Source organism: Acomys russatus, chromosome 8 (genome assembly GCF_903995435.1).
Source record: "Acomys russatus chromosome 8, mAcoRus1.1, whole genome shotgun sequence".
Taxonomy (NCBI): Eukaryota; Metazoa; Chordata; class Mammalia; order Rodentia; family Muridae; genus Acomys; species Acomys russatus.
The window spans coordinates 40356950-40380093 of NC_067144.1; the positions used below are offsets into that span (position 1 = coordinate 40356950).

At 39.9% G+C, this 23144-nt stretch overlaps 1 protein-coding gene across 1 annotated transcript; it reads right to left on the reverse strand.

Annotated features, from left to right (window-relative positions):
• Window positions 1-20267: 20267 nt before the first annotated feature.
• Gpr15 (G protein-coupled receptor 15) lies at window positions 20268-21481 on the reverse strand. The gene has a single exon (XM_051150088.1). The coding sequence runs from the start codon at window positions 21401-21403 to the stop codon at window positions 20327-20329; it is 1077 nt and encodes a 358-aa protein (XP_051006045.1). The 5' UTR covers window positions 21404-21481; the 3' UTR covers window positions 20268-20326.
• Between the last annotated feature and the right edge of the window lie 1663 nt (window positions 21482-23144).

Consider the following 23144-nt stretch of genomic DNA (forward strand, 5'->3'; position numbering starts at 1 on the left):
TGTGATAGATGGGTACAAGCAATGCCCTCTAATCAGCCTTATCTCGTAGTATTTGCTCTCTTTTTTTATTTCATTTCTTGGTGGTGTTCAGCTGACCTATATAGAATGCTGTTGTGGAAATGTTAACATTTTACTCAAGGACTGGGCCATGGAAACCTGGTGGCTTCTACCTTAGTCGCTCTGGGATCATTCACACTGGTAGACAGCAGTTAGGATATTATGGGGATTCTCCAGAAGTCATAGCGAAAGGTCTGGGGGGTGAGACATAACATCTGCAACTTGGCAGCCTGGGAGTGAGTCAGACTGAAATTAAACCTTCTTGCACCAGTCTCTGCCACATGCCAGCTACAGTGCAGGCTGGAGGATTCTCTGAGTCAGTAGTGCCATTAAGGTTTTTTGCTTTGCTTTATTCATAGCTGATAGACAAGCAATACCACAGTGATCATGCAATATGATTGTTTCTATGAAAATATGCAAGTCTCCAAGACAAATTCCTAGAAGCAGAACGGAAAAGAATTAAAAAAAAAAAAAAAGCACTGATTTAAAGTTTTTAGGATTGTTCTGTTTAATTGAACAGTGTCTCATGCCTGGATGAGTAACTTCATGCCAATCTTAAAATAAAATACATACATTCTTGCATGTGTGTGTTTTGCCATTTTGCCCTTTTTTATAGAGAGGGAAGTAGCAAGGTGTGAGTGACTTGAAAGGGGAAATTGTAAAAATGGAGGAGAGCTCTAGTTAGAGAGAAGTCAAATACAGAGGAATGAACAACACCGCACAACACGCTAAGGGTACAATAGTGGCACACACACCTTGGCAGTAACCAATGCTCTTCTTTACAAGAAGGAACTCATTCCTGGTACTTCAAGTCTTGCCAACTACCCAAGGCTAGTGACGTCATGGATCCTAGAGGAGAATCTACAACCACCACTTTACTAAACTATTACAGCCCCTAACTACACTCTAAACACTTACCCGAACCCTGACAGATAAGTAGCGTTTTCACCTCATCAAGGCAACAGGAGACCATTACAGAAAACCACAACCAATCAACATGCAGAATTGTGGAGAGCAGTCCCAACGGACACAAATACAACACGACTCCTGCATTTAAGGCTAAGAGATCATTGTGGAAGGAGGAGTGGAAAGATTGGGAGATCCAGAAAATTGGGGAGTTTGCTTTGAGCCTGTGTCTCCTAGAAATGTCAGAGAAGTTATTCCCATGAAGTCTTACCCACATGGATGGTAAAGAAGACCTGAACAAGGATGGCACCAGTAGACACTCTGACATGGAAGGGGAGGCTCAGGAGGCTCAGGAAAAAGAACTACAGGCAACAAGGCCCGCTGAGAGCCTGAGAAACAGTCTTCCTTAAGGAAGAGTGTGCCACTTTTCATACAATACCAAATGGTCAGCCCAGGAAATATATACATACAAGTGACTAAGCAAGGTTGTATGTATACATTAGAAGCGCGCGTGCACACACACACACATACACACACACACACACACACACACACAAGTAATATTATACTGACTAAACAGGTTATATGTATATATTTAGGAATACATCAGCCCACCACCACACACCACACACCACACACCAACCACAATGAAAGAAAAGGGGGCCATAAGTTTGAGAGAGAGAGACAGGTAGGGTACATGGGAGTGGCTGGAGGGAAGAGGGGTAAAGGGGAAACTGTCAAACTACAATCTCAAAAACATTAACAAATATATAAGAAAAAGATTTCATTATTTTGTAGCTTTAATTTTTTTCTTTTGTAAAATTTGCGCTTCATAGTTATCCATGAGATGATTTTTAATTATGTTCTACATATTTATATTTATTTATGTTAACTGGCAATTTATGTCTTTCAGATTGCTCATTTTCTCCCTGCCCCCCCCCCCCAATTTTTATTAGCTCTTTGAAAATTTACTGCAATGTATTTTGACCATTTATTCGGACTCCCCCATTCTTCTTAAATAAAACATCCCACTCTCTCTGTTTCACTACTCAACTTTGTTCCCCTTTTTCATATTTTACTTTTTGCCTATAGTCACCTGCCAACAGCTCTGTAACTGCTTGTGCACACTTCCCTTCTTCATGCTTGGGTTCTGTCTGGCTTGAGCTTATGCACTCACAACTCTTTGTGCAGTGAAAAATTGGTCTCTCTTTTTTTTTTATAAGTGTACATATTTCCCTATTGTGAACTTTTTATTGAGTATTGTTCATATCTTCAGAAAATAAATGATTTTTTTTTAGTTTTATTTGTTTGATTTTTACTTTTTAAAAATACCAGCACTTGGAAGGTAGAGGCAGGTGAATCTCTATGAGTTTGAGGCCAGCCTAGTTTATATAGTAAGTTTAAGTCCAGCTAGGACTGTACAGTCAGATTTGTCTCAAAATTAAATAAATATAAAAAGACTGCATTTGGTGATATATTCTTTTAATCCAGCCACTTGAGAGGCTGAGGCAGAGGCAGGTGGATCTTTGTGAGCATGAGACCAGCCTGGTAATACTGCCTCAAAAATTAATTTTTTGGTATAATGCATTTAAAAAAAAATTGTTCTGGAAACCAGACACAGAGAAGCATAGCTGAAATGCCAGCACTTGGAGGTGAAGGTGAGAGTGTGAGGCATTCTAGATAATTCTCAGGCACACAACAAGGTTTAGTCTAGCAACGGCTACATGAGACCTTGTCTTAAAAGAAAATTTAAAAATCTCTAGTAATTATTAAGAGAAGAATAGCATAGTATCTTTTACTTTGTAGTCTTTATGTTTTCCTATCATCAATGGTAACTGAGAAATTATCTCAACAAAAACTAACAAAGCAGCTGGGCAGTGGTGGCGCATGCTTGTAATCCAGGCACTCTGGGAGGCAGATGCAAGCAGATCACTGTGAGTTCGAGGCCAGCCTTGTCGTCAAAGTGAGTCTAGAGCAGCCAAGGCTACACAGAGAAACCCTGTCTTGAAAAAACAAAAACAAACAAAACAAAACAAACTCCCTCCCCAAAACTAACAAAAGCCCTAGTTTATTTTCTCTTCTTGTTTCCAATGTCCAAGTACTTGTCTCATGTTAAATTGCTAGCCAATAACATGATATAACAAAACACAGAAGCAGTCAGAAAAAAATTAAAACACAAAGAACTCTGCACATGTACCCCAAGCCAGCTGCTGTCTTCCAGCTCTCACATGCCACTGAACAAGACGTGCAAACCCAGTTAACCAGCTTAGGATGTCATTAAAATAACCAAACCTTCAGGCCATGTTTTCACTTCAATATGCTGCGTGTTAATGTGAGCTTTTCTCTCATAGAAGTCACTATGGTATACCCTCAGCCACATGTAGAGGGTAGGTGGGACAGAGAGGGGCACCTTTAACTCACATATAAAGCTTTAGAGTTTCTCTTTAGGTCTCGGCTTCCCCATCTATACCACCCTTTATACTTAAGTACTAAATGCCTTTCTTTTCTCTTACTCTGTCCATCTTGTATTTTTAAATTAATTAATTAACATAGTAGCCAATTAAGTTGTGAGATGAAATTGACTGTATTTCCCAAGCTGGCCTCCAAGTAGGTGTCAAGTGACCCTCATGACTCTACTAGTTGCACACACAACTGCATTGGGCATCTAGCTTGCTGGTTTAATTTTTGTTTCACACAAACCGTTAGTAACTCCTTTCACAGTGGAAAAAGATCAATGGCTGTTTGGTGAGGGAGTTAAGTAGAAACAATTCAAGGAACTTTTTAGTGCAATGAACTAGTCTGTGTCTATAATAGTGATACCCAAAAGCATACAATATATAAAGTCAAATATGGACCCCAAGATGCTCTATGCAACTGAATGTTACAGGCATGGCAGTGTAAGCCCATCAGTTGTAATGGATTTGCCCGTCTGGTGGGGATGTAGCTAACAGGGAGGCTATGAGTGTAGCCTTGCAAGGTTCTGGGAAGCCTAAAATTCCTGTAGGAAAAAGAACCCCTTCTTTAAAGCCACACCAAAATAGCACCTCTGATCTCTTGTTATCTGGACATGCAAATAACTGATGAAAGATTCCAGTGCTAAAGTGCAAAAAGACAGTCATTGTAGAGAGAAGAAAGCCATAAGGTTGCTGGGCTGAAAACTCTGCCTGAAGATAGATGTGAGAGTTAATGGGATCTACAGTTTTCTCATAGATCCTAAGGAGGAACGGGGAGCAGTCCCCAGAGTTAAGAGGAAACACTGATGGTGCAGAGGAGTTGAAGGCACTGGCTCTGGGTTCTGCTCATGGCTGGATTACTTCCTGCATGAGTGATTGTGAGAACTCTCCGAGACTCATTTTCCTTACCTGAGTAATAAACTGAAGAGTGAACTGCTTCCCAGCACAGTGAATGAGGCTAAGCCGAGACATATGTCCCCTGCTTATGCACTAAAGTGATGCCAAGATTCTGATTATTACTCACAAAACGAATGGTGTACCAGAAGCATGCAAGTGGCAGACATGCGCTGGGGGCTGCCTGCCTGGATTCTGCCAACTGGTCTCTGCTTGTCCCTGAATTGGACATGTTTACCTTCTCATTTCTAAAACTGGAGTAAGAACCAATTTACCTTATTGTTCTAAGGACAAATTAGATATGCTTGGAGCATATTTAGTGACACACCTTTCCATTTTAGCTCAGTAAATGACCCACAAAAGCTGTGCTCTTTTTTTTTTTTTATTAATTTATTCTTGTTACATCTCAATGTTTATCCCATCCCTGTATCCTCCCATTCCTCCCTCCCCCCCATTTCCCATTATTCCCCTCCCCTATGACTGTTCCTGAGGGGGATTACCTCCCCCTATATATTCTCATAGGGTATCAAGTCTCTTCTTGGCTACCTGCTGTCCTTCCTCTGAGTGCCACCAGGTCTCCCCCTCCAGGGGACATGGTCAAATGTGAGGCACCATAGTACACTGTGCTCTTTCTTTTCCAAGTGTAGCACAACATGGCTGAAGTTCAGCTCAGCCTAAATTCATCTCCCATTGCTGCGGGTGGGGGGTGGGTGGGGGGAAGGGAACCCAACTTCCCCCTTGATTCCTTAGTGAGTGATCAGTTCCTCTTCTTTTGGCTCACTGTTGTCTGATGAAGAGGGAAACCTCTTTTCTACCCCATTGATGTTTTAATAGATGAGTTTAAATAAACTGACAGACAGGCTTACCTGAGGGGGGGAAAAAAACAATTGAATCACACACATGCAAACAAGTCCCACAGAATGTGATATATGAAGAACAGCTCATGGTTGCAGTTAAACATCCTGAGAGTGAAAAACAAAAACAAAACAAAACAAACAAAACAAAACAAAAAACAAACAAACAAACAAAAAAAGGAGCTTGGGGCATCTTGGAAGCATGCACCATGCCAGCAAATGCCAGTGGAAGCAAAGCTGATTTGTTACACAGACAAGCAAGCGAGCATCACTCAGAAGACTCAGTGACAGTCTGTGACAAAGCTTCTTCTGTCTTTTCTCTAATGTATTTGTCTTCTTCCACACTGAGGAAATTGCTGCAGAGGGGACTTAGGCTAATGGCAATGCCTTATGCATCTTCTGGCAGACAAAAATATGTCAGAAAAAGCAGCTCTCCATGTTGGGGGGATTAGGGGTTGGGGGTTGGGGTAGGGGTTGGGGGTGAGAATGAGAGGGCAATGTTTTGGACCTTGGTCCTGGGGTCTTTCCATGCTATAGTGACATACTTGGGGTATTATTTCCTGAACTTCAGCAATCTCTGGGACAGACATGTGACATTTTAATCTTATCACTCTATTAAAAGTACACCTATTTGAGATGAAGTAAACCACAAGGGGATCTTTACACAGTTAAAAGTGGAGTGACAGATTTAGACAAGGAGAGAACTTTAAAAATACAAAAGAATGGCCAATTCTGCAGCGAAGGAAGAAAAATCCCGATTGTTCATTACTAGTGTTCCATTTTTATAAAAAGATGTTTATTCTTTTCTTCTTGGCCATTTTTTTTCATTTGACACCTGTCTTCTCGGATGGAAATGACTTTTTTTATGAAGCCGCTGTGCTTTTACAGGACTGTTGAGTTTCTGATCCTTGCGTGTGATTGCTTTCCTCCGTTCAGTAACGAGATCAGTCATGCAGTCACACTTTGCTCTCCAGTGATGGCCACCACCTCTCGTTTTCATGAGAAATGACAAAACAAATGAGTCATCCCCAAGGACCCTTCAAGAATGGCACGCTATGCTCGGGCTCGCCCCACCTTCTCTGTAGCTGAAGAGGTTCCAGAAAAAGCCTTCTAAGATGGTCCTCCAGAAACACAGGCGTGCTTCTGGCTTCCGTTTCTTTCCCTCTTCTTGCCTCTCATCTGGCTTTCTGGATTCCACTGAAGCTTTTTAAATGCCAAAGTATGAATTTTATTTGAAATATGAAAAGCAGTAATCTGTGCTTTCTGGTCTTTAAGGTAAGTTTCTGCACAAGCACGTATACAGCAAGGCATTTTGAATAGAAGACAGCAGATGCATTTACTCTTCTGATTATCGGTCACCCTGGGCGAACAGGTCCAATTTTAGAAAACTCTGCTTAGGCTACACTCTGTTTCCTCTTCCTCCCGAGATAAGCTTTGCTTAAGCGAGTGTTTTCATAAGTCTTGCCTTGTGCTTTAGAGGCTGTTGCTTTTTTAACATTCTTTGTTTAAGTGCTTTCCAATTAAATAACTCTCTTAAGCCACAGGTGAAAAACAATATACAGTGCTGGATAACTCCAAATGGGACCCAGATCTAAACCCCTTTATGAGTGCAGATTTCTACATAATCACCCTCTTATAAACGAGATGGTTGCTCATATAACAAGATAGGAGAGGAGGGTTTTTGGCCCAGGACTTTTATTATTGCTCAGGTTCAGATACCCTCTAGAGAGAAGGCAAAGCAATAGAATTCAGGATTCTCTCAGCCATAAGCCCTATCTCAGAGCATTCTTTCTTATCTACTAGTTTTATTGTATAAGCCTGGGTAGAGTAAGGCTTTGAACACAGGGGCTTCAGAAATTAGGATGGTGTTTTGAGAGTAGTAGAAATGGAATCTTTGGAACTGGGAAACCTTCCATAGCCAGGACACGGGAGAGAAAGCCAATTCTTTGGTCAAGACAAGGCAGTTTTTGTTTGTTTGCTTTTTGTTTTTGTTTTTGTTTTTGTTTTTGAGACAGGGTTTCTCTGTGTGGCCTTGGCTGTCCTGGAGTTGTTTTGTAGACCAGTCTGGATTGGAGCTCACACTCTGCTTCCCTGAGTGCTGGGATTATGGGGCTGCACCGCTCTCCCTGCTCTCAGAGCAGTTTAGATTAAGGGAACAGGTAGGACTCTAGCCCAATTGCCTGGTTTTTTTCCCCTATTCATGAAAATTTAAGATTACTCAGATCAAAGTGTTTGGGTTAGGGTAGCATCATGATCACACAGTTGAGTAAGTTAAGACACACAAGAGGATTGGAAGACGTAAGATTACTTGGTTGAAGGTGGGCCAGATTGATGTCCCACCAACCCTAATCTTACCAATTTCAGGCCTGGGGTTAGCATGCATGGTGACCAGCTGGCTTCCCTTTTAACGAGCTCTAACCTTTAGGAACAACTTACACAGAGCACCCTTGTGCAGTGTCTTGCCAGTGTTTGGTTCCATAATGGTTCAAAATTGTGAAAGGAGAAAATGAAGGATGATGCTTCCTGTCTTGTAATTATGCCCATTCTACTCCAAACTAGCCCCCGGCGGCACATTGTGTGTGACAGAGCTTTTATCTTAAACGTCTTAGGCAGTTTATAACTCACTTTTGTGCTAGAAATATTACTTGATCGGTATTAAGGTAATGATGTCCTCATATTTTATATGTATGCTTCCTACTCCAGTTGAACCCCAATCACACTAGGAAGTTGCCAAACACTGACTTAAGTTATAAGCCCTAAGCCTGTAAGAAGATGCATTGTTTTGCCGAGTATTTATAGTAAGCGGCATGACCTTCCCAAAGGATGGATGCTAATTAGTTATGACTGCTTAATTTGGGGATATCAGCTGCACAGGAACAGATAGAGAAGGCAGGTTTATGAGCAATGCCAGGAGAAGGCTAATTACTGGGCATGCATTATTACTGTGTGGGAATGAATTATAGCAAGAGACTCTGACAACGCCTTTGTAGTCTCTAGTACCAAGGGGCTTAAAGGCCGGAGTTAAATGAGGAAGGAAGCAGAAGCTGACCTCCTTTGGCCAACAGACAGTCTGTTTGCAGAGAAACAACCTACCGTATTTTGCAACATGCAGAAACCAGCACAGCTGGCTGGTTGCATCTGTGGAATAGAGGCACGAAGTGGAAGCACTTTGCTGTGTCATTTGCCAAGCCAGCTTAGGTCTTGGAAAAAAAATCTAGGAGCCAACTGAGAGGAAGGGGGACACTGGATGCATGATTAGTTCCATGAAGGTTTTCAGACTCAACTAGTTCGATGGCAAACCCTTGACACTTTGACTCTGGCGGCCTTCTGAAACAATGCTGAGCGTTTGAGGGAGGACTCCAGAGCCAATTTCCTCCTCGTTTGAAATCTAGGGGTTTAGTCATCCTGTTTAAGCTTAATCACACTGAGTGTATCCAAAGAAGAACCAGTCTCTCGTGTAATTCGTCACAAGAACAATGAATAACAAGCTAGTCGAGCTGTTTCTGCTAGCACCTTAGTCTGTTGAGGAGAGGAATCAAGGAGCCATGTTAGATCCTTGCTGCACGCACATCTCCCTCACCTCAGTCATTTGGAGTGTTGATTGGTGGGAGAATTTTGTTTTGTTTTGTTTTTCGAGACAAGGTTTCCCTGTGTAGCCATGGCTATCCTGGACTTGCCTTGTAGACCAGGCTGGCCTCGAACTCACAGCGATCCGCCTGCCTCTGCCTCCCAAATTCTGGGATTAAAGGCGTGCGCCACGAAGCCCGGTTTGAGAGTATTTTACTTCCGGTTTCTCCTCACTGAAGATTCACTTTCAACAGACAGCAGACGGTAGAGACAGCTGCATGAGCTATGTTCACTAGCAAGGGCTGAGGTAGCTTTACTCTTTGAGCTGGCATGCAAGGTGCTGGTTCTCCTAATGCCATCCTGTAGGGCTGTGTCCATAGCAGTCCTCTCTAGAGAAGCTATTCTCCAATCTCATGAAGTAATGACGCTCAAACATGGGCCAGCTGTGTGAGAGCCTCCAGCTTCTCTATTTACCAAGGGAGTCCTGTGTTTAGCTTGTCTTATAGTTGGAAGTCTTACTCTTTTATACCCAAGTATGATCATTTCATTTTATAATATTTTCCTCATTAATCTACCATACAGATCTCTTTATCTTCCCTTTGTCACTATAATCAAGGGTACTTTTATGTCTTAAAATTAGTATTTGGTATAAAGTCATTGCAACATCTATGTGCTCTCCTCCTTATGAGTTGATCAGTTATGTCCAATTCTTCCTACCATACATAAAAACAGAGGTCTCATGTGTGTTCTTCACCTAAAGTTCACAAGCCAGAGAAGAAGAAGAAGAAAAAAAAAATCTTTAAATTTATACCTGGCTTTTTAAAGGTGTTTTTGAGAATTGTGGTTTACAAAGAATCCACTAACAATCAAGCCCCCTACAATCCCTTGCACTTTTAAATAGGGAAGGTGTTGTTAACAAACACTCAAGGGTTAAGCCCCTGCCTGTGACAGCCCTCCCGGGAAAGTGGTTTGTTTCCTCCTCCGGGTTTCTTTAGTCATGCTATATTAAAAGTGGCGAGAATTTTCCCAGAAAAGAAACCTATATAACAGAATGTGGAGCTGAGATTTCAAGTAGATATCCAGATAAAATAAATGCAAGATACCCAAGTGGGTTGGAAAAAAAAAATAACAGTATGATTGCAGACGAGCAAGTCTAAGTTCTGAGAACACGTTCCATAATGCTTGGAGCCCCCACAGAGACCACAGAAAGGCACGCAGACAGTTGTAGCTGTGCTATGGCAGCCTAGGTTTTTATCCTACTGGGGAAAACCACTATTTTCTTCTATAGGAAGCTCAGAAGGCAGACACTTCACTGTAATGACTTGGGGAGTTCAGTGTGCTCCCAGTGAGCCAGGGATACTGGGCATAGATATCTCCTCTTAAGAAGGGAGGAATGGGAAGAGACAAACAAGGGGATACCAATTGATATGTAACCTGAATAGATTAATAAAAAAAAAAAAAAAAAAGAAATTCCAATGAGAAAACTACTTCACTTGCCTTTAGATCAAGGCTGGACTTTGTGTTGAAGAAGAACTTTTTTATTCCCAGGGCCAATGGGTTTGCTGTCAGGGGTGGTGAGTGGAATAGAGCTTCTTGTTTGGAAAGCCGACAGCTAAAGTTTAAGTGTGAACATCCTAGGACAACGAGGAGTGCCCCTCAGGGCTTGAGAGTTGGCGATGGAGATGTCTATTTGATGCAGCATTCGAAAGCCTGTAGTCATCCCATGAATCTACCTTTGCCGTTCACTGTGTCCAAAGAACATGAAGCCACTTGGCACAGTTAAGATCTGGTTCCCCATATTTGACCTCCTCCCCTTGGTGGGGAGGCCTGATGGCACTCAAAGAAAGAGTAAGCAGGCTACCAAGATGAGACTTGAGAGCCTATGACCATATGGTGGGGGAGGAGATTCCCCTTGGTCTTAGACCTAGGGAAGAGGAATAGGGTGAAAGTGGGAGAGAGGGAGGAACGGAAGGATACAAGTAAGGGGATAACAACTGAGTTGTAATCTGAAAAATTTAATAATAAAAAAAAATATATATCCTCTGTTTGTATTGCACTTTTCCCTGAGCATCTAGTAAACAGGTGAGCAGTAATGGGTAGGAAAACACAGGAGTTGCTCTGTAATTTCTGAATTGACACTGTTTTCTGGTTCAAAACTTTCCCCAGATGACAAACAAGCACAAGTTAATGGGCCTGCATAGGAATGCTGCCCTACTGAATACTTCCTTAAAGGGACTGGGTAGGAATTAAAAAATAAATAAAAGTTCTGCCTTGAGGAGATCTCTGTTGATCCAAGTCTCTTCATTTAATTTTGTTTAGGGACCAGTTCTTGCCCAGGAGCATGACTATTTTCTTTTCTTTGAGTTTGTGCTGTAAGGCACATAGTTTGGAAACTTGTATTCTGAGGGACAACTAGCTAGCTATAGACAGCAAGCATTGCCAGAAACTCCTGAGGCGCTAGTATGAACTAGGTCCATTTGAGTTTCAAGCGAAAACAAATATGCTCTAGAAACTTGGAAAGAATGGGCACAGGAAGGCCTTTGGGACATGCATCTGCAGGTTCAGCTATGCCAGCAAGGGCCCAGAGTTCCTAGCTTGTTTTGAGTTGCTTGGTATTGTTTTCCTTTACATTGAACAATGTAAACTTTATGACTGGATCCTTTGTGGTCAGCAAGGGGCCTACAAGTTTCAGTGTGGTGCAGTGGGAGGGAACCACAGAGCAGTGGCCACTCATATAGCCTGATGGTCTCTTACATGCTAGTCCTGTGGCAACTGTGGCTGTAGTGAAGAGGCACGGGGGGCCAAAAGTCTACTAAAGTTTTATTGTATGGGTGAGAGTTGATTTAAGTTCTACATTGCAGCCAGTTTGCTGCCTGAGGGTGAAAGTCACCAAATCCTTACCTATTGGTATAAAAGAGAAGGCGTGAGGGCAGGCACTGGACCAACCAACAATTTTCTTTAGAATTAGAAAATTGAACTTTTCATCACCGCTGGCAGCACGTTTGATATCATCAGACTAGGAGTTTTCACCTCTGTAGACAACACCCGGAACCAAAGGACATGTTTCTCAATGTGGGAGCCTGAATCACTAAGATCAGGTGTTAACTAACTCCCTAGCTACTTGATGCTGAAAGATACAAGAACAACTAGAGAAGATGCAGGGCTATGGTTGGGTGTGGCACCCAGAACACTCAGATCTGTGGCTGTTACTAACCAGACTAACCAAATGTCAGCATTATAAAAACTCTTGTTATATCCATCGTTCCAGCTTTAAATATAGGAAATTTGGGTTTTTGAATAGGTTCTTCATTTCTCATAGTTTTCTTATTTGGAAAAAAAATGAGTGGGTTGAGTTAGACAGTTTTAATCCATCTGAGAACGATGTTTGTGCTGTAATCTTTAACATTTTATATAAATGAGGTTTAATTCTATCTATAATGCACATTATGGAACGCCTGTTTTAGAATCAATAGTTGTTACACAATTTAAAATGCAGATTTCCATGTGAAATTTGGCACATTACCTATAACCGAATTTAGCTGAATCTTGACACAGATTTTAAACTCTTTTCTTCCTAAGAACATAGGCGGTTTCTTGTTTCTCATTTTCTGTGTTTTGCATATAGAATGAGGGAGAGAAAAATATCCATTTGACATCTTTAAAAAAAAAAAAAAACCACTGATGTTTTCACCTGAACAGAGAGGAGACAAACACAAAACCAGAAATAGTTACAGAAAAACTAGAGTTGAATGGAAGGGTTTCTTTGCCTGAACATGGGTCAGTGGCTGAATTGATCTACTCATGCTGGTTGCATTGGACAGGGCCATCCAAAGTGAAGGGAGAAGGAAGGAAGAGGCTATAGATATCTGGCACTTCCCAGCCAGGTCAAAGGTCCTCCTTGGGATGTGAATTCCCCCCTACTCAGGACTTCTCCTGCTTACATTAACACTTATGAATACCTTACCCAGCCTTTTAGGTTTTGTTTCACAAAACATCAATCAAAAAACTAGAAATATAAACTAGAATGATTAACATTTATGAGAATTCTTTACTTTTAGTCCATGATGTGTCTAGCATACCAAGCACATGGAAAAGGGATTAGGATTAAAAAAAAACTGCAACAGTGATGGTGCTGACCTGCCTCCTATATATTTTCTTGTTCTCTCCAATGCAAATTACAGTCCCTTTTTCCAGAGGGCAGGGTTGGTAGGCACCACAATTAATTACAGGCAAGAAGAGAATTATATTTTTCCTACCTATTGATATAAATATTTATAGTATTTACAATGTTTTCTATCTGTTTGATGGAAGATTTCAAACGTTTGCAGGTTTATGTTTGTAGACAATTCTGCGCTTTGTCATCAAAGCCAAGAAAATCTATTGACCTTTGAAGAAAGAAACTCTTGCTTCTACCTCACATCCCCTGTCTTTGGAGGACAGCCGTGGCTCAGGAGATTCTTAGGTATTTCTTTCCATGCTTATGTATGATTGACTTAATTATGAGTATATATACATCTGTGCTAACCAAACAGCTAAAACCTTATAGGAAATTCTAAGGGAAGGCACAGGTTCACAAGTCTAAGTACTTTCCAAATACACCCTGGCCTGAGTCACTAGAGAGAGTTAAATGACAAATATATTCAGTAGATTTAAAATATGATTTTCAGAATTTTCTCTGCTCTTTTTTTAGGAACAGTAAGCAAGGGATTATTTTCTAGCATTTTAACAGCCTTTACGGAGTTTGTCTTATTTATCTTTATACCACCCACCCTCAAAAGTTCACAGGCATCTAAGCAGTGCAACAATAAATGGGAACGTAGGCCTGGAGCTTATGGAAATATGTGCAATATTCCTGTCATAGCTGGAAGCATTACTCTATCACATGGTGACTGGGTATTACTATTTTGTTTACAATCACAGTAAACTTACATCCAGAAAAGTCTTGCGTTGAATAATAAATAATAAATCTGTTATACAGGCCAAGCTTTGAGTGATAGACAAGGGAAGGTTCCGGAACCATCCATTTGTTTAATCATGTGACAGCCAGAGTAAGCAAGGAACTTCAGGGTGGTCAGACAACTTTTAAATCATGTTTAGTGAAGCGTACACCTTACTTTTCATTTGCATAATGTATCAGAAGCAAAAGGAATCAATACAGAAGCAAAAAAAAAAAAAAAAAAAAAAAACCCACCATGAACTTTTAATATTTGGAACAGGTGTAAGAATGCTTCATTTTAATTTTAGTAAACGATATTCTGGCTCAGTTCTAGTTGAGTGTCTCATATGGAACAAAGAAAGAGATGGCATTTTCAAATATGAAGACATTTCTCCAGACTCCACTCATGGTGCAGGATTAGGAGAGAGCTCTCTCTCTTTCTGGGAAAGGGACATAGAAACATAAGACTTGACATTACATATGCTAAAGTAAAATGAAGTAGTGCCTGGACATCATGTTGGCCACCGTCTTAAAAAATGTTGAAAGCATAGAAGTTCTCAAATGTCTGTCTTTAAGAAATCAGGCATTATTTGATATGACACAAGGCCTTTGCACATGGCAGAGGCCTCAGAACATTTTCTAATGGCTGCATAGTATTTGATAGTGAGAGTGTGCATGAGCCTTATCTAGTCAATTCTGGGCTGCAAGTTTTCATTTTTTTTTTTTTTTATATATACTTCTACAAGCAATGCTGCAGTGAAAAATATATGGAGAAAGCTCCTTGTGCGGGTCCATGCATGGCCGTGGCCACAGTTGTTTGCCAGGGTCAAATCCTATTAGTAGAGTTGCTCTTGATGTATTTCTAAATTGCATTTAGAAAGCTTAATCAGGCAATGCTGACTAATCCTCCCTCACACTGCACAGGGCTAACCCTGGCCAAACAGCACTTAATGTATAGATGATTGCCAGCTTTACAGGTAAAGCTGTGTTTTGTTGTTTCACCGTGGTCATCTTTGATTGTTTGTGTGAGTATTTTTCACAAGACTATTGCCAGTATGTTTTGTTTTAGTTATATAGATGAAATAGCCTTGACTTTAAGCCCATGGAGCTTTATGCACCATGGAGTTCTGCACAGACTCTCTCAATTCTTGACTAATTTTTTCCTCATTTTCAAACTAGTTTTATTAGTGAAGGAGTCAGGACTGCATTTTATGAACCCTTTTAAAAAAAAATAACAAATAGAGTAAGTAGGCTTTTCCATCTGCCTTTGAGCCCTGTGAATTTGTATTTTTTTGCTTCAAAAGTGAAACCACAGGCAGAGTTCCGTTTCTCATTTACCACTTCTCTACCTGAGCTGTTAGTTTTGGTTTTGCTGGAGACTGAGGGTAAGCGAGAGGGCATCTTACCCAATCATGGAGTCTGGAAAATTATTCAGAATGTGCTTTGCTTTGCACACGTCTCTAGTTTGCCCTTTGAAAGTAAATTGAAATGTAATGCTGGCCAGTATTCCTCTCATGTTTAAAATAATGTTTAGGGTCTAAAATAACTTTAAAGATAAGAGGCATTTTCCCTTGGAATGCCACCAGAAACATTTTCTTGAGGGACTGACCGCTACTCAGGCTGGCCTGTTATCATCTGAAGGCTTATTGCTATATAACAATGGATGCTCTACAGAATAAATAAACATGTGTTTTTCACCAGTATTGGAAAAGACCCAAGAAACTTATTTGACTTGTACTCCTCTTAAACGTAAGAGTATTGCTATCTCATTCTTTGACTATAAAAATAATTTTGTGGTAAACTTCATGAAGACATACGTTCTACTTTGTCATCTTTACATACTGGTGTCTGATCAAGCCCCACATAGATGACGGAGGGAAGGGACATATGGATGATAGTTTAAACCTATTTGTTTAAACTGTAACCAAAGCATTTTAATTCATTTGCACTTATCATACAAGTGTGGACATATGTACACATGCATTTGCCAGTTTTCCCTTTGCTTTACAGTCCCACTGTATTCCATATTTTATCAAATAGGGAACAGTTACGTTCAGCTTAAGTAATTTATCTAGAATATTAGTAAAAGGTGAAAGACTTATGTCTTCTGAGAAACCACAATAAGATACTTAATCGTAGTCACAAAATCTAATAGATGTCAATCTGCTGTAATTGTACTATAGGTGTGTATACTTGAGTATGTGCATGTGAGAAACAGAGTGATCTTGTCAATAGAGCAATCACAGGGCTTCTGCTAGAAAGCATACGTACAATTAGGAGATTTAACAAGCTGTCACATAACACCTTGTGTATGACTAACTCTGTGTGTTAGGTTTAGTGTGTATGATTTGATTGTTTTCAAAGAACCCAGCAGACCAATAGCATAAAAATCATAAATTCAAACCACCAACATATTCATTATGATGAGAAATGAGTCATTTAACCAGACTGAGGCCATACACTTAGGACTGACACTCCGCCTAGGCTCATTTTCTATAATCCAGGCAGTTGTTCCAAATTTTATACTTCACATACAACTTCTATAGAGTTGATTATGTCATCCTGGAATTGACTAATTCAAGGATACGTGAAAAAGTCATAATTGATAATCATTAATTACAGCAGGTCTGTACTTTATAAAGGACAGAGCAAAGCTGAGTTTGTTGAGAACTATTGAAGAATTTTTTAAAAAAAATTAGTCTTTAATGCTATATCATTTTATGCTCAAAATTTTATTTTATCAAGTAGCTTATATCTCATGCCATATATATCCAAGAACAAAGGAAAGGATGCATTTATGGAACATAGACTGATCACAAACATGCTAGAAAGAAGAACATTTTATACTCTCCTTTGAATGAGAAATGAGATAAAAGTAAACATTTTCTAAAAAGAATTGACAAGCACTAACAAAACTGTTACCTTTCCTATCAGTGTTGAGAAGTATGAACTATTATTGATGAAGACTAATTCTTAGAAGGGAGTGGTAGGAAACTGGTAAATTATTAAACCTTCTAAGTTACAAAGCAACAGAAATAACCAAGGAATGTCAGACTGGTAATATCAGTTAAAGACAAGTAAGAAATCATAAAAGTAAGATGAAGATTGAATTACATATCTTATGAATAGACACTTATCCAACTGGACAGCATTTCAACTTAATCACGTGCAGCCAAATTGGAAAAAAAAATGTTTCACAAGCCAGGCAGCCTTTGATCTCAGCACTCAGGAGGCAGCGACGGGTGGATCTCTGGGTTTGAGGCCAGTCTGGTCTACAAGAGTGAGTTGCAGGACAGCCAGGGCTACACAAAGATATTCTGTCTCGAGAAAAGAAACAACAAAATGTTCTATGATAATTTCAAAGTATATTTGGGCCTTAAAAATTTTGTGCGTACTAATTTAATATATATAACAAATAGACTCGTTACTGGAACTGATAGTTCACTATGCCCCAAAAGCTCATATTAAGTTTGGTGCACTAGCCATTTAAAGCAGGGTATTTGGGGGGCGTACTATAGTCATATTTTAGGAATTGATTCTAATCTATTGATTCAGTTACGAAACAAAACAAAGTTCTGTTATGGAATTGACTAAGATAACCAGAAACAATGTAGGCAACTCATTGTAAAGTAGGTAGTGTTTTGTGTGTGTGTGTGTGTGTGTGTGTGTGTGTGTTTTGTTTTTTTACATCTACAAAATAAAATCAAAACATTGGAAGGCTCTTTTCTCTGGAAAACTCTATATAAATTCTAGCCATAATTACTTTCTCTCCAATAAAAAAAAAAAAAAAACCAAAAAACAAATGTTGACTTAAAGCAAGCAAATGGTGACAGGTATTTGCAGAAGGAAACTCAAACCACATTTCTGGAACACAAAGGAACCTGGAATAGCTAGTGAATGCAAATAGTCCAGTGGTATGAGTGACCCTCTGCCTCTTCCAGTCTGACGAGGTCATAGCCATGGTCCTCCTAGCAAGCTACACCCGTGGCACAGATTTTAAAAATAAATTTACAGTTATTGTAGCACTGTTTGACTTTTGTCAATGAGCTTTGTAGAAAAACCAAAGCTTATTCTTTTATGAGGCCAGGCACAGCAGGCGAGTCATTTCTCACTTCTGAGATTGCCAGCAAGAAAGAGTGATTTGAGGGGTTGAGATGAATCATAGGGTAAGATTTCTTCCACCTGCCACTGTACACCATGCAATCTGCATTAAAAAAAAAAAAAAAAAAAAAAAAAAAAAAAAAAAAAAAAAAAAGACCTAACTTGTGACCCCAGGGATAGATTACTCCCAGTCACGCACACAGCCTCCCATCGTGGCCATTATTATTACGATCAGCACAGAAGTGATTTGATTTGCCAGAGAGGAGACATCCCATGAATCTCAAGAAGGACCACGTTAGTGTGACTCTTTAGACGTGCCTGGGAATATGCATGGCATCTTTACACTTCTTTGAAAACTGACCGTTGATTATAAGGTAACACTTTTTGGGGATAAATTCAATAAAACTACTTTAGACATTGGCAAACTGTTGGCTTTGTTGTTAAAGACAGATAACAGCTTAAAGTACATGAAAAAAAAAAAAAAACAAGGAATCTTACTATATTTTTCCTCCAGGTTATTACTTTTATTTTGTTTTACTAACCTTGGGAATAACCTGCAAGATACAATGTGTTAGAGTGTCTGTTTTAGTTTCTGAGGACTCTTGGCAATGTGTGTTGTTTTATCTGGTTCAGATATTAGTCCTCAGAATAGTGAAGACCCAACATTTAGACACTGCTCACAGTAATGTCCCAAGCCTTTTCATTTTCAACGACTATTTCAGCGGCTTAGTATTTTTTAGATGCATTTCTCAAAAGCAGTAACTTCCATGATCAGTAAGTTGTTTCGTCGTTCTATATGATAAAAATGTATCTTCAATGGTCTACATTTGCTTAAGCTTTGAGGAATTGTTCACCTACAGTGAATTCAAATTTGAAGTTTCTCAGAAAACTTTATTTGCTATAGTTTACAGTCTTCTTTCTATAAGTGCAATAATCTATTAAATAACTGCTCGTATATTTGATATTGTATTCATGTTATTAAAATTAATATTTTAATATGAAGGATATCCATTTAAGGACATAATATTTTATTTAGTAACAGTGTGGAGAAATAAACAAAGTGAATACTTTGTCAAACCAAAACTTGTACTTTCACCTTCAAAATAGGTCCAATATAAGAACATGCCCAGTATCTGAGACTCTCTTACTGTGAAAGATATTTGGGAGGAAATTAAATAATGTAGTCTCTGAAAAAAATCTGCGTTTTCTTATTTCTCAGTCTAGCACAGACATTTTAGCAATAAAAAGGTAATTCATTTGGGTCAATAGTGGGGATAAAATCCTACTTTTCCTGGACTCAAAGTCCAAGCTTATATAACACTTGCACACTTGCTGTTCTGGTCTTTTGTTGTTGCCACTAATTGAATTTTTTCTCTAAATATGGGTGCAAGCTGACTCAGTGACTACTGTGTGAGGCAATGAGACTTAGAAAAGCTCTGGGATTGGAAGCATACGTAAAACACTGAAACCACTTTTCCTATAGGTCTTTTACTTCAGTTGGACACAGAACACCCCACGTCATCTTGAAATTATACACACCAAGGAAAAGAATTGCTAAAGGAATGTACACAGTAATGCTTTAATTAGAACCCTAAGAGATAATCTGTATGGGAGTGGCCCCAACCTCTAAGCTCCAATTACATTAGTAGTAACATTTTCATTCATTTGATAACTAGATGGCAGGTAATTCAAAACATGTAATTACAGCAAAGTCAAATTCTAATTTATAAAGGCAGTGAAAACAAACAATGTATTAAAATCTCTTTAAAAAGCAGTTACCATACCATTGTAACAAGTATAAGCTGTTTTTTTGTTTGTTTGTTTTTTGTTTTTTGTTTTTTTTACGAGATAAAGGTCACATCTTGTACTGTGTGTACTTGTGGACATATTTTAGATCAGGTGATGAGGTGAGTCTAAAGTCATAAACACAAAGCAATGTGGCTTTATCTTCATGTGTTTCTTTTTTTCTTTCTTTCTTTTTTTTTTGGCGCCAGTCCAAAGCTGTTGAGAACGGCCCAGGATGAAAGCCAAGACTGGAGAGAGATGAAGACTCACCAGACAGACTATTAAGTGGAACCAGACTCCATCTCAGTAACACAGGGACAGTGAGTCACAGCATGCATGTATACGTGGTTTTGTTTTCCTGCATCCCACTACATTTCCTACCAGATGAAAATATCTCTTCAAAACATAGCCCAGTATGAACAGTGGATGGTCTTGGAAGGCCTGGTGGTGCGTTGACACACGCAACGAAACCAGCCTGTGAGTTCAAGGATAATGGAATTTATAATGGAGTTTACCTGGTTGGTTTGATCACTTAGTAAAACCATTTAGCTGAAAATGCAGCATATGGCCCAATTATGTCCACAACACAGGACCACTTCAGGGAGGCTTTAAAAACAAAACAAAACAAAACAAAAAAACCAGCACTTTTTTGAAGCAATATGAATTTCTTCTTTAATGCTTTTTTAAAAAAATGCTTTTTTCCCCCTCTGCTGCTGACAAAACCCAACTTCCCAAGCGTGCCAGCAGACCTTGAAATGTCACCACCGCTCCTTTTAGAGCGACACAGACCTTTTCCTCCGCCTGACAAAATCCTCTGCGTGAATGAAGTTGGAGAGAGCCTTAGTGAGGTGACTGTCTGATGTCTCCGTTGTGCTCCCGATGTCATGGTTTCTCAGACAAGGGCACAGACAGCGTAGAACGGCCCGGCGGATATAGCTGTCAAAGACATAGTAAATGAGAGGGTTGACACAGCTGTTGGCAAACGCCCAGGGCCCACTCACCTCCATGGCCAGCCGAAAAGACACAGAGGGAAACTGGAGTTGCGGCTGCAAGCCCGAGACGATGGCCAGGAGCTTGAAAGTATTAAAGGGTAGCCAGGAAAGGGTGAAGGCCGCCACAACGATAATGATGATCTTGATAGACTTCTTCAGCTTTTTGTTGTGCTTTCCAGACTGCTGGTAATGAGCACACAGCCTCCTTGCGATACAACAGTAGCAGGTCACGATGCTCAGCAGCGGGACAAAAAAGGTGACAATCAAGGCTACCAGACCCCACATCAGTTTCGTTGGAGTGGCTTTCTTCTCTGCACAGTAGGGCTTGCCTTCCCTGTGTGTGAGCTCTCTGGACAGAAGAGTAGGCAGTCCCAGGAGGCATGAGAGGATCCAGACACTGGCACAGACTGTGTATGCGCAGTTTCTCCTCCTTAGTCTCCTGGATAAAGCCGGGCGCATGATGGCCAGGTAGCGGTCCATGCTCATGCAAGTGAGCAAGAAGACGCTACAGTGCATGTTCACAGAGATGACATAGGAGCTGCCTTTGCACAGGAAAGAGCCAGTCCTCCATAGTCCTAAAGAGGCTTCCTTATCCACCCAAAGAGGCAGTGTGACGAGGAAAATGAAGTCCGAGGCTGCCAGGTTGATGATAAAGATGTCGATCAGTCTTCGGTTGCCGTGCTTGAAATGCAACGCGATCATGAGGACGAAGTTCCCCAATATTCCAGTCAGGAACACAGCTGTATAAAAGGCAGGGAGGAAGACAGATGTGTAGAAAATGTGGGAGGAAGTCTCTGAGATAGGAGGATCTGGGCTCGTAGCGTCATAGTAATAAAACAGGGTTGCTGTTGGTCCCATGGCTGAAGGTTAGATGCCGACTCTGGTAAGTGTCCTCACTGTGTGTCTTAGGAACTTGAGAAATCAAGGGAGCTTCTTGATGCAGTCTCTCCCTCCTCTCTCTTTCTCTCCCCGCTCTCACTGCTCTCTACTTGCACACTTCTCTCTACCTCTCTTTCAAGATCTTGGACGAACATGAAAACAGGTTAAAAAGTGTAGTTACTGCCAGTCTTTTGAAGGCCCACAAGAAGCACTCTTGTGATTGGTATTGGCTGTGGTTGTGGTTTTCTTTATTTGTACTCGCCTGTGAAACTTAGGTGTAGTTTTTTTTGTTTGTTTTTTGACTTCTTTATTCAAGATATTTGATTTGTTTTCTTAAATTCAGAAAATTAAAAATGAATCAATATTTTTATTTTCATTTCTTTTAAAGAGCATGGCTTTTTTGACCCCACATTTTTTGATTCTAGCCTTCTATTTCACCTTTAAAATACTGCTATTGAAACTGTAAATTCCTGATGAAGATGCTTTTTTTAAAATCACAGTGTTGATGTACATATTACCTTCTTCTTCTTCTTCTTCTTCTTCTTCTTCTTCTTCTTCTTCTTTTCTTCTTCTTCTTCTTCTTCTTCTTCTTCTTCTTCTTCTTCTTCTTCTTTCTTCTTCTTCTTCTCTTCTTCTCTTTTCTTTCTTCTTCTCTTCTCTTCTTCTTCTTCTTCTTCTTCTTCTCTTCTTCTTCTCTTCTTTTTCTTCGTCTTCTTCTTTCTTTCTTCTTCTTCTTCTTCTTTCTTCTTTCTTCTTTCTCTTTCTTCTTCTTCTTCGCTTTTCTTTCTTCTTCTTCTTCTTCGCTCTTCTTCTTCTTCTTCCTGCATTACCAAGGGAACTGCACTCTTACCAAACCATGAACTCACACAGCAAACACGGTGATTGCAATAAGGGCATGGGTTCTTCCTATTTATATGGTTATTTCATAATCAGCCCTATCTCAATAAACTCATTTTTAAAAATGGCTTGGACTGCAGCTAGTACTTTTCTTTATTACTTCAGTTTTTTCCTCTGTCATTCCCTTCATCTCTCTCTCTCACACATCCCTTTCCTTCTTTTTTGTTTTCCCTTCCCACTTTCCCTCTTTCCTTCCCTTCCTTCCTTTTCTTTTCTGTCCTTTTCTTCTTCCCCTTCTCCCTCACCTCTCTCTTTCTTTTCTTCTTTCTGGGGATCAACGCTAAGTCTAGCTACAGGTGCTATTGCAATTCATGGGGATCATAAGCATGTTATAAAACACTAACTGCTATGCTTATGTTCTCGCCTGCTCTCATAACTCCATCACAAAGTTCTCCTTTATTTCAGTTTACATCTTTAATTATGAGACTTTCCTTTTATAAACCATAACCACCTTCATCAGAATCAGACTTCAGATTATCTCTGCTCATTGCCCTCTGTGCATCTTTGTAGCAGTTCATTCTTTCTTTTTCTTTCTTTCTTTCTTTCTTTCTTTCTTAGACAAGATCTCACTGTATCCAGAGAGGCTTTGAACTTATGACTCTTCTGTTTCCTCTTCCCCAGTACTGGGAGTAAAGGTGTTTGCTATTGCATCTAGCAAGCATTTTTTAGCTTTTGGCCCATTGGTCTTCATTAGGTGTCTCCACACATCAGTGATGTGGCAACAGATGCAAATACCACACAAAGTGCTCTCATAGCTTTCATAGCTGCTAGCTTCAGAATTTCAGGCCAATAAAACATTCGAGAAACAAACTAAAACTAAAAC

Bases quoted from the DNA above. Each gene is read 5' to 3' on its own strand.
- Gpr15 (XM_051150088.1), bottom strand. From the start codon at position 21,403: ATGGGACCAACAGCAACCCTGTTTTATTACTATGACGCTACGAGCCCA.